Here is a 12,391-nt window from a genome sequence, read left to right on the forward strand (position 1 = left end):
ATTACTCTAATTTTAAGTAGTAAAATTAATGCCCTCGGCATCTTATAGCTTAACGCAGTGTGCCTTAATATATATTATTGAATAAAAAAAAATTGGCAGTGATTATGACAATAGTTGTGTAGCTTTTTTTTTCTTAAACGGGTTGTTTTTGAACTATGATTATTTTACTTCTTCAGGTGTTAGGTCAAGCGGATTTGAATGTTGTTTTGAAGGATTGTTTTGGCAGAAAAAAAAAACATTTGTCTATCATAATAAATCTGCTGAAGGATAGAACAATCACAAAACTGAAACCAGGAAAACTGGACACTTTTATACAATCGGGAGTCTCTCACCAAATGGAATAAACATTTAAGTTTTTTAAATTCTTCGCAATGAATAACAAATTTGTTTTGATTCGTCTTCAAACGAACAAAAAAAATGCAAATCTCTTCCAGCGAGATAACAAAACAACAATTGAACATCAAAACACCACAATAAAAATACATTCACGCCTAGGAAAACCCGACTCCTGCCACACCCACACGGAGGACTTGAGATCGAGATGAAGAAAGAAAGAAATTACGACGATGAGTCTCTTCTTTTCTGTCTCGGACTCGAAAGAATCGAAACCGAAGCCACCGGTTTCCGCCTGGGAAAGCAGTAGGAGGAGGAGGAGGAGGAGGAAGTACGAGATAGGAGCAGGCAGAAAAAAATTGCGCCAAATGTAATTATGCAGCCTGACGAGGGAAACCGCTATTCCCGCTTTCCTAGGATCGTTTGCCTGTATTTGTTGTCGACTCCCGATGTCACCGGATGATACCGACCGAAAGGATACCGAGCGTCGCCGCTTTCGTTCACATCTCCGAATCGTGTGATCATCCGACAGTAAGCAAAACTCCTCCTAACCACAATTGCCATACCCTGAATGTGGGGTGAGGCGACGAATGCGGGAACTCAAGCCAGCAGCTAAAATTTAATTTTAATTTCAATTTACGTCAGCTTACCGAAACGGGATTCAATCAATTGATTGTCATCCTCTCCGACTTGCTCGGGCTAGCAAACAGTCGATCGGTTCCGGGGGAAAAGTGTCAGTCACCCGATGCAAATTAAAGGTTTTGTAACCACGGCATTACCCGTGGGACCACGACGAGAAAAACGACAACAACAACAGCATGGACGAGTGCGAAGCGCAAATTTTCCAAATATAATGAGATTATCTGACAGATACGAGAGAGCGAGAGAGAGAGAGAAATGGTCACCGGAGGACGTCCTCGCCGGGGAATTGTGGTCATCCGTTTGAAATTTTCAACGTAACCGGAGCAAAAGTCGTCGCAAGGTAAAAATACGGGCTCGAAAGCTACATCAACCGACCGACCAGCTCTCCGACATGGGTTGGACGACCGACCGACCGACCGCACTTTCGAACGGGGAGGAAGCAATTCAAGTAACCATTTTCACATCCGAGAGTTGTAATTTATAGGGTAATAATGGGGCCGAGCCGAGTGGCTTACTTAAGGGTAGCCAGCTTCCGTCGTTGGGCAGTTGGGCCGTTGGGATATCGGACAGGAAAAACGACCGGCAACCGATGAATACCGGAACGACGGTACATCTGAGAATCTCTTTTCCGGTTTTGGGTGATGAAATTTATTGCGCTATCAATTTGTGGGAGCCGGGAGAATTTGTCTGACTTTAGTTTCTAAATAGCCCATCGTTACAATCTTTTTGTCGCACTGTAATTTACGTTTCGATACTGTACGAATTGACCAATCCGATGTGACTGTCCATCCGATTTGCCTGGATGCAACGTCAAACCAAAAAAAAAAACACTAATCGCTCGATTTTTTTTTCCACCCACCTCAGAAACATCCACATGTTATCTTCGAGGCACGTACAAAATCAAACAAGGGCTGTGCTAATTCCGGCAACCTGGAGTGGCGGACGCGTTCCATCCGCCGGCAGGGCCACAATCAGCAGGGCCTGGTGGCATCGCAGGATCCGAACGGGGCCGGTCGGTACCGGCGGGATGTGCGCGAAACCACCAAGTACATCGAAACGGCCCTCATCATCGACAAGGCGATGTTCCAGAAGCGCAACGGCAGTACCCGGGCCGAGGTGGTGCACGATGCCATCCAGGTGGCGAATATTGCCGATCTGGTAAGTAGTAGTATTAGTAGTAGTAGTTCGTTTCCGGATTCTTCCGAGGAAATAACAAATTCCAAGAGATTGGCGAGACACAGTTAACAAACTTTTTTAGTTAAGAAACTATTTTTCTTGGAAATTTTTTACGAACAAATGATTGAGACTTTCGAAATGACGGTTTTCTGTTCGTTTTCGACTCGTCCGTGCGTAACAGTTTATGATGAACGGTTATGCCACCCAGCACAACGGTTCTTTTCGCATGGACCATACTGTCTAGATACTAGCGACTGTCCAAAATGACCATACGATGTGATTTAGATCATCACGATAACGAAACTGACACGATTTTACCCGAAGTTGAACTAGCTTCACAAAGTACTAATCTGATCGCCAGTGATGCCAGACTGTTGTATTGTATTACGATCAGAGTCGGTTCAGAGCTTTCTCGTATTAATCCTTGAAAGCATTGATTTGATTTCAGCAGTCGGCGAAACAGAACGATTACGATTAACTCTCTCGGCAACCGGCTGCCTAGAGATTGAGGAACTATAAGTTTAAAAACCAGCATTTCGTTAGAAATTTACCAATACATTTCAGCTATTATAAATCAGACGCCGAAATAATATTTTTGTATTCGCGTTTCAAGGTACCAATTGGGGACTCGGTTGATTTCAAATCGATTCACTATCGTTCCAAGAATTTGTACTTTTCCTGATACCATGTCTCTTCTAAATAGAAATACTATACCAATAAGCAGGAAATATTGCGGAGCATCAATTAAAAAAAATAGTAGTGTGCACTTAGTACAAACCGGTGTTCATGCGGAATCAAAACTCTCGAATGACTTAATAAAAGATACTACATAATTGTTCAGTAGTTCGTTTCCGGATTCTTCCGAGAAAATAACAAATTCCAAGTGCTTGGCGAGACACAGTTAACACACTTTTTTTAGTTAAGAAACTACCCTTTGTAGATATGTTTACGACGCGCTCAAAACATCAAAAAAACTGTATACTTTTCGGTTCGTCTTCGACTCGTCAGTGCATAACAGTTTATGACGAACGTTCTTTTCGCATGGACTACCATTTTTTTAAAGTACTAGCGACTGTCCAAAATGAACACACGATGTGATTTTGTGGTCATTACGACAACGAACCTGACACGATTTTAATCGAAGTTTAACTAGTTTCACGAAGTACTAACCTGATCGCGAGTGATGCCAGACTGTTGAATTGTATTTCGATCAGAGTCGGTTCAGAGCTATCTCGTATTATTCCTTGAAAGAATGATTTCAGCAGTCGGAAATACAGAACGATTACGACTAATTCTCTCGGCAACCGGCTGCCTAGAGATTGAGAAACTATAAGGTTAAAACCCAGCATTTCGTTAGAAATTTACCATCACATTTCGGCTATCATAAATCAGACGCCGGAATAATATTTTTGTATTCGCGTTTCAAGGTACCATTGGGGATTCGGTTGATTTCAAATCGATTCACTATTGTCCTGAAAATTTGTTTTTTACCTGATACCATGTCTCTTCTAAATGGAAATAATATACCAATAAGTAGGCAATATTGCGGAGCATCAATTAAAAAACATAGTAGTGTGCACTTAGTACAAACCGGTGTTCATGCGGAATCAAAACTCTCGAATGACTTAATAAAAGATACTACATAATTGTGCAAAAATCCTGAATGCAATCTAGAAATATTTACCAATTCGTCGTTATTTGAGGGTGATTTTTTTACTGGTATCTTCTTGTTTTTATGCGATATTCACCTAACCAGAGACCATTTTTGTAGAAACAGAAAATGAAAATTATAGAATGATAGTACTCAAGAGAGAGCAAGGATGTGAATATATAGAACGGAAAAGGAGAGACGTGACAGAGGGTCATTTTAAGCAAGCAGAAATCTTTTGGTAACTCAACTTTTACCTTCTACCAGAGGAGTCAGGCTTAGGCATCTGAACAATGCGCATCGCTCAAGTCTCTGGTATGTCGGAAAGTAGTGATAAAGGTCTTTTACTATCCGAACCGGCAAAAGAATCACTACTTATCACTACTTTCCGACATACCAGAGACTTGAGCGATGCGCATTGTTCAGATGCCTAAGCCCGACTCCTCTGGTACAAGGTAAAAGTTAAGTTACTAAAAGATTTCTGCTTGCTTAAAATGACCCTCTGTCACGTCTCTCCTTTTCCGTTCTATATATTCACATCCTTGCTCTCTCTTGAGTACTATCATTCTATAATTTTCATTTTCTGTTTCTACAAAAATGGTCTCTGGTTAGGTGAATATCGCATAAAAAGAAAAAAAGAAATGTTGACTTAGTCGTCAAAAAGAAAGAGAAAAAAAGGTACCTTCTTGGCAACACCGTTTTTGACAGATCACGCGTGAATTGTGTCTTGTATCATTGTCAAACTTGTTCAACTTGGTCTATAATTGAATCATGAATGGGCACGGGCCAAGTTGGAAGAAGATCCACTATTCAAGAGCTACCAATGTATCCCAAAAAAGTCACTATTTGGTGTGGATTATGGACCGGTGGCATCATCGGGCCCGACTTCTTCAAAGGCGACGATGGGCGGAACGTTACTGTGAATGGCGAGCGCTACCGTGTGATGTTTGAGGATTTTTTCCTACCCAAAAGGGAAGAATTGGACATCCCGGACATGTGGTTTCAACGAGACGGTGCCACCTCCCACACAGCAGGCGAAACGTGATTTCAAGCCTTTGCAAAAAATCATTTTCAAACATTAAATTATATTGATCGTTGTATCGATTCCAATGAAGATTTCATCACTTTTCTCAAATTTGTTGTTATTTTTTAACCAAATTGCATACCTCTTAAAAATCACCCTTTAAGAGGTTACTCCACTGTAGAAAAAAAAGAGAAGGATTTTTTTGGGGAATTGTTGTGGGATCCAAAAAATGGAGTAACCCGAATTTTGTATAATGCACTTTTTAATATGTATATTTAAGCACAAAAAATGATCAGTTATAAAAATTGAAAAACAAAATAGGGGCTTGGAGGCATTTCCGCGAAAGTGCTGCATTTTTGAAGGCCGGAAACATAAGTCAAGTAAATCATGACCAATCGATTCAAAAATTTTACAGAATATTCTCGATAGTTATCTCCACAGAGGTACGTACCGGGAAATATACAAGGTTCGCCATCTTTCATGTCGGTATGTATGTAACGCTGAATATCTTTCGCATTTTTCAACCGAGAGATTGCATCAGATATGTTTTGGAAACGTCAATTCAGTACAATTTTCACACTGAAACAACAACGCGCTGAAATAGTGACATTTTTTTTGTCGTGAATACGACTTACTTTACTATGGGGTGCCTTTTCAAAATTAGCCATATGGAAGGATGGGCAGAACTTAATCGTGAATATCTCGACTTGTATAAATGTCAGCAACATAATTCTTTCACTATTTCATCAAAAATATGATCAGGAATTTAGGATAAAATTTTGAACAGTGTGAGATAACCACAAACAACTCAAAAATTGAGTTTTCTCAAAATTTGAAAACAACGCGGAAAACTCTTTACTTTCGCTTGGGTTTTTCGCGCAAGAACGACGATTTTGAGGTAGTCAGGCACATATCTTCGACTGAACGTTATAAAAGGGGAACCGTGGTCGAAAATCGATCATTTCTTCTTGTGCGTCGGATGAAAGCAGACGTCGGGGCGAGAAGACGCGTTCAATCAGCGGCATCGGAGAGCCCACCTTCTGCGTGGTTAAAAACCTCAAACGCTCAGGTCGTAGGTCTCATTTGCCTTCCGGTCGTCAAGGCGAGAAGACGCATTAAACCAGTTTGGCCTCATTTGGCACTGCGACCGGATGTGTCGGTTTGTACGCAAAGCTAGTTTCAATTCAAGCAAGAACGATTGCATCAGCTGCTGGTGCTTTGCATTGGAGAGAAAGAAAACAAGAAACGAAAAGTGGACAGCATTATATAAAATTAGCCGTTCTACTGGCTCTAAATGTTATCTAAAGAACTATTGAGATTACTTCTTGCAAATCGAAAGTAGAAATCATCAGTTTAGTAAAAATCCAAAATAATTTGATTTGCTTCGTGCACTTTTCGTTGTGCGAAAATCGTTCGAGATAAATGTTCCGAACTGTGCTAAATATCGTAGAGAATTCCACAATTTGGTCCTTCTAAAAAGCAGAAATGAATCCTGTACAACACCTTGATAGTTTCTTTCAATGAAATATGCAAATCCGAAATGAGATAATCGACGCAAAAAATCGTTGAAAATTTTAGTAGTGAAAAAAGGGAAAGTTACGCAATTCACACAATCAATCAACTATCAATTCGAATTCGAAAGTGTAAAGAAATTGTGTCTGTTTTATTCGTATTCACGACATCCAGTTATGTCTCTGACATTATACACCCGTACTTTTTTTGTTCCATTGTGTAAACCCCGGACATCTTTTTCTGGGGTTATATGAGAAGCAAGGTTTACGCCAACCAGACTCAAACTATTGACGAGCTGAAGGCAAACATTCGTACTGAAATTCACGCTATAACACCCGAGATGTTCGAAAAGGTAATGGCAAACGCAGAAAAAAGGAGTCATTTTGTAATTGCTAATAAAGGTGGCCACTTAATTGATATTGTTTTCAAAAACTAGTCCAAAAAAATGTAAGGAATCAAACTGAATAACAAACTGAATAAAAATACATCACTTATAGAAAACGATTGTTTTTTCTCATGATTTTTTCTCATGATCGAAAATTCTTGGAAAAATGTCATTTCTAACGGAACATAACAGATCTGTTCTGTTTTGGTTGGATTTGGCATGTTGTCTTTACCATAGAACGGAATGCCACGAACAATATCTAGATGGTGCCGAATGACATGGGCCTTCTCAACACGTTAGAGCTTCGTCCAATCGAAAAATATTAGGCAATCGTCAAATGCGAGTCATTGATGAGCGCTTTTTAGTGAGCTTTAGATGGTCATGAGGTGAGGAAAGTCACCAAAGAGGGCGAGCAAAATTCGATGGAAGACGTCAAACGGACGGACCGGCATTTTAGCATTCGCTAAAAAGAAGGCTTGAATGAATATGTTCATTATTCTGCATAAAACGAACTCGAAAACGGACATGTTTCTATTTAATAAAAAGTTTGCTCGATTTAGACATATTCTTGATTGGTCAATTTTTGATCGTCACAATTGGTACTATCAACATATGTTGAATGTTATTTGATTGCTTGTCCATAAGTAACAGAGTTCACAAAAATATCAAAACGACGTGTATATGACGATAACGATAGTTAAAAATTTATTGCCGATGCCATGATTGAAAATCATGAAATCATGAAACATGCCTTCTCAGGAAATCATGCCTTATTATTTATGATTTCATGCAATCATGTGATACCATCTGGAAACTCCGGTATTGACATAAGTTCGTACCTTTTGTCATACGCCATCGAACTGATTGGAACCTACTTTCAAGAGGATTGCACGACTTCAACTTCTCTCGACAATATTCGGATGATTAGTAGCACTCATTCAAAAGGCTCCCATCATCATCATCATCATCATCGTATCATTGTCTTTTCCGCACTTGGCAACACCATAACGACCGATGAGAAGTAGCTTCCAGGCACTCGAAGCAAGTTTTCAAAGAGGCATCCGAAACAAAGATAAACCAATTAGGCCCATCAAATTCATGAAGCTATCAGCCATAAATTAGGAGCCACCGCCACGGCACTAAGTATGCCGTCTTTGTCCGTCCGTGCACCGTCCTGCGAGCGAAGGTTTCCCATTCTGCTGCTCTTCCATCCGACGGGCCTGCGTGGGTTGCAGTGGTAAAAAACGGAGATGGCACAAATATATTTATCTTTTCCGGATGCTGCGCCTGCCATTGATGGAGACAAGAGGCATACAATTAAGCCAATAACCGTGGCAGAAGTACCCCCTAATAAACTACTCCATCGTGGCAACTAATAAGGCATTCCAGGTTTGACGTTCTCTCGAAACAACGAACACCATATTCTGTAATCATCATCATCATCATCAGTCCAGGCTTTTGGAAGCAGGGCGGAAGGTAGAAAAATGCTTCCGTTGGCGCTGCAAATATTAGGGTTATAATTAGTGGGTACCCTCCCCGTTTTTATCATCCGGGAATGTAGGAAAGAAAGAGGAAGGAATGTATTTCCGGACCACCATGTCGAGGATGCTCTGAATTCTTGCGGTGCTTCTTTGATGTGCTTATCCGCTCGAGTCCGTCAGCCACAACCCCTGCCTGTATAAGACACAATCACCGAGAGGTCGTTTCTAGGATTTTTAATTTATTTCTCTTCTTTCGAAAACCAGTTCGGTGAAATGGTCGAATCGGGTATTGATTTAATTAGCCGTGAAATATTATACCAGGGGGTCGGGGCACTTGGCCGAGGGGATTTAAGTTTATTGCGGTTACCATCACTACTACCTTTCTTCCTAGCCGAAGGCTGTCGGGATATGAAGCCAATTATCGTGTAGATTGGAAATTATTTCACGTTGCGAATTGACGATGGTATGCTTTGTTTGCTTTTGTTTGTTCCTAAAAGGAAATTGTGATGCCAAAATGATAATGGAAGTTGGAATTCTTGGGGTCGGGGAGTTTCCTTTCAGCGGGCTTTGTTTGGAACAAATACCGACGATTTTGTGTAGTTTCAATATTGAAGTGAAGAAGAACTCCGCCGGAGACGACGGCAACTGGGGAAATTCATCAGTTATTCAAGTATTTATTGTTAATGGAAGTATCCATAATTAATGCAAGCGAGTCTCATTTGAATAGGTAAACAGTAGGCAAACACGTCACAGTAATTAGTTGAACTCATTATTTGCACAATTGCCGCATTAAAATTGGAAATTCGTCTTTGAAGAGTATGATCTTACCAGTAGTATACACTTTGCAAGTTTGAAGCTTGAATTTTTATTAAACTGCAAGTAGAGAACGATTACCAGGTTAAATAAGTGAATCAATTAATTGTAAAAAAAATCAGACGTCAGATTAGTGGTTGAAGTTAAACTACTAAGTGGAAACTGCAGCTCAGTTTGAACTGCTTATGTGCTGATGAGTCGAAGTCGAAACGAGGGGAAAATAAAAAATATCTTTCTGTAGTCATTCAAACAGTCTCATTTAAACAAACATTTTTCATTAGGATAATTTCTGATGATTCTGATTCACATTTCTGAATGAAATTGATCGTTGGTTACTTTTTAAAAAGAGAAAAAAACGCTATTGGTCGGTTACGTCACTTTTACGGATATATCTTCGGGATCGGAAGTATCTGGAATTTGATCTTCGAACTTTCAATTAATGATGCAATAGTAGCTTCCAAACGTACCTAGGATTGTTGAACTCGGTTCAGGCATGTCTGAGAAAATTGAACGAAGAGACAAACTGCGCTTTGTCGGTTACGTCACTTATATCATTATATCTCTCATATCGGAAGTGACAGTCATTTCATGTCGTCGAGCTTAACTCACATCTCAATTTAAGCTCTCAAGCTTGTGAAAATAGGATCAACCATATCCAAAAAAAATTGAGTGGAGCGATTTGTCGGATACGCCACTTATACCGGGTGTCGCACGAGAAATGTCGAATTTATTAATGCAATAATGAAAGAAAAAACGGTTTGATAAATTCCTATGATTATACATTTATTTTCAATTGTTTCTGGCCTTATGTCATCAAAAGCAACTTGAATTTCGTGCTTGAGTTGAGGCCTTCAATTGTTTCTGATCATAACATTTATCTTTAGCCGCTTCCCAAAGAAATTAAGCCGTCGTCTCGGGGATCAATTCACATCACCATTTCAGATGATTATTCGATTTGCAAAGATTCTTCGAAGAGCATCGATTGTTTCGTTAGTTGTGTGGCAAAAAAAAACGTCTCTACTCGAACCCGAACACATACCTTCTTTTTCGGGACCCAAACCTGATTCGAACCGGTCGTGTACGTTTTCGGGTCGGGTATCGGGTTCGAATTTAACACTAAATCTTGGGTTTTGAGTTGACACTAAAACTCGACGTTTCATGAAATTGGCATCGATTTTTTTTCTATTTCGGGAATCTTAAATGCACATGAAGTCTCTTTTTACGCGGGGGATATATACCGCGTAAAAAACGCACAAAAAAAACGTGTAACTTCGGAAATCGGCGTAAAAAAACGCGTAACTTCGGAAATCGACGTGAAAAAAACCGCGTAACTTCGGAAATCCACGTTAAAAAAACCTCCAAACTAAAGAAAAAAAAAATTTTGTTGCCAAATATGTTTTTGTTTTTGTAAAAATTGGGACAAAATGTTTTTTTTTTTTGTAAAAATTGGGACAAAATCGAAATTTTTTTTTGATGCCGAAAAAAACCGCGTAACTTTGAAAACCCGCGAAAAAAAAACCGCTCAACTTTGGAAATCCGCGTAAAAAAAACTCCAAACTAAAGAAGAAAAAATGTTTGATGCCAAATTTGTTAGAAATGCATGAAACGTCCAGATCTGGTGTAATCTCAAGAAGAATTTTTTTTTGTGAAAATTGATTTTGGGACATAAAAAAATGTTGAGACTTCCAACACCGAAAAAAATTTTTTTTGATGCCGAAAAAACCGGGTAACTCTGGAAACCCGCGTAAAAAACCTGTAATATGAGCCTTCAACACTAAATCTCCTCACACATTCAAGACCATGTAATATGAATATTCAAGACTAAATCTTTCACACAACCCAGACCACACGCACTTGACAAAATCCCGTAAAAGCACCATTCCACGAAAACCTAGAAAACTACATAAAATAAATACATTACCTACATGAAGGCAACTAAAATATCAACACTTGTACTTTACGGTGACCCAAAAAAAGAAACAACGTAGACATAAAATTCGACTGCAGAAACAAGGAAGCATCAAGTTTCAAATCGTTATGTCATCAGAAAGGCAGAACACACAAAATAAACATAACCGACTGTGTCACTCACGAGAATAACCCAACATACTATCACCCTCTCCTCTCCGTATCACACCCGCTCACTCTCATCAAGAAGCGTGTTTCCTCTCTTACTCACAAAATATAGAATGGCCGACTCGATACAACTAGTCCCATTGGTTAAACCCGACTTACACTGCGCGTTCTAACTCCTCTCCCCAGATTCTCACCAATTGTAAAAACTAATTAGCTAGACTAGGAGAGGATAGGATATATAAGTTAACGAACTGACAAAAATAAAGTAATCTTAATCACAGCTTAAATCTGCGAAGTTATCAGTTTTAAAATCGCTTAACTTCGGAAATCCGCGTAAAAAACGCGTAACTTCGGAAATCCGCCTAAAAAAAGACACGTAAAAAAACCGCATTGAAAAAAAACGCTTAAAAAGAGACCCCAGTGTACTTTTAAGTCCCAGAAAGTCGAGTTTTTCAAAAAAAAATTTTTTTTTAGAGTTCACACTAAATTTTGACGTTTTGATTTTTGGCTTCCATTTTTTTTTTTTTGATTTTTCGATTTCGGAAATCTCGATTCCCAGTCTTCCCGAGTCCCAGAAAGTCGAGTTATTCAAAAAAAAATTTTTTTTTGAGATGATACTAAATTTCACCATTTCATGTAATTCTAAGACTTTTGGCATCCAAAAGTCCATTTTGTTCAATTTATTTGTGAAACGATACTGAATCTCACCGTTTCATGTAAGTCTAAGACTTTAGGCATCGATATTTTCTCGATTTTGTAATCTCTAATTCTTTTCAAGTACCAGAAAGTCGATGTTTTCTAATTTTTTTTTCCAAAATGATACTAAATATCACCGATTCATGTAAAACTTTTGGCATCGAAATTTTTTATCAATTTCCGAAATCTCGCACGTTTCGACTTTTGGCATTCAAATTTTGTTTCAATTTCGGAAATCTCGAATTTATTTTCAAGCCCCAGAAAATCGAGCTTTACAAAAAAAAATTGTTTAGATGATACTAAATCCCACCATTTCATGTGATTCTAAAACTTTTGGCATCGAAATTTTTTTTCTCGATATCTGAAATCTCAAAAAAAAAATCTCAGTCTTAGAAAGTTGAGCTTTTCGAGCTTATCTCAACGTTTCATGTAATTCTAAAACTTTTGGCTTCGAAAATTCTTTTTTCGATTTCGAAAATCTCAAATTTTTTTCCAAGTCCTAGAAAGTCTTTGGTTTGTGAGACGATACTGAATCTCACCGTTTCATGGAAGTCTAAGACATTTGGCATCTATTTTTTTTTTTAGATTTCGGAAATTCAAATTTT

General features: G+C 38.9%; 1 protein-coding gene across 12 annotated transcripts in view; it reads left to right on the forward strand.

Annotated features, from left to right (window-relative positions):
• Positions 1-12,391, forward strand: part of LOC131426183 (disintegrin and metalloproteinase domain-containing protein 33) — a 1,149,595-nt gene that overhangs the window by 996,610 nt on the left and 140,594 nt on the right. For all 12 annotated transcript variants that reach the window (XM_058588702.1, XM_058588703.1, XM_058588711.1 and 9 more), the window contains one exon: positions 1,840-2,133. In XM_058588702.1, coding sequence (XP_058444685.1) covers positions 1,840-2,133 — 294 coding nt within the window. The remainder of the gene's footprint in view (positions 1-1,839; positions 2,134-12,391) is intronic.

This window comes from Malaya genurostris, chromosome 1 (genome assembly GCF_030247185.1).
Source record: "Malaya genurostris strain Urasoe2022 chromosome 1, Malgen_1.1, whole genome shotgun sequence".
NCBI lineage: Eukaryota > Metazoa > Arthropoda > Insecta > Diptera > Culicidae > Malaya > Malaya genurostris.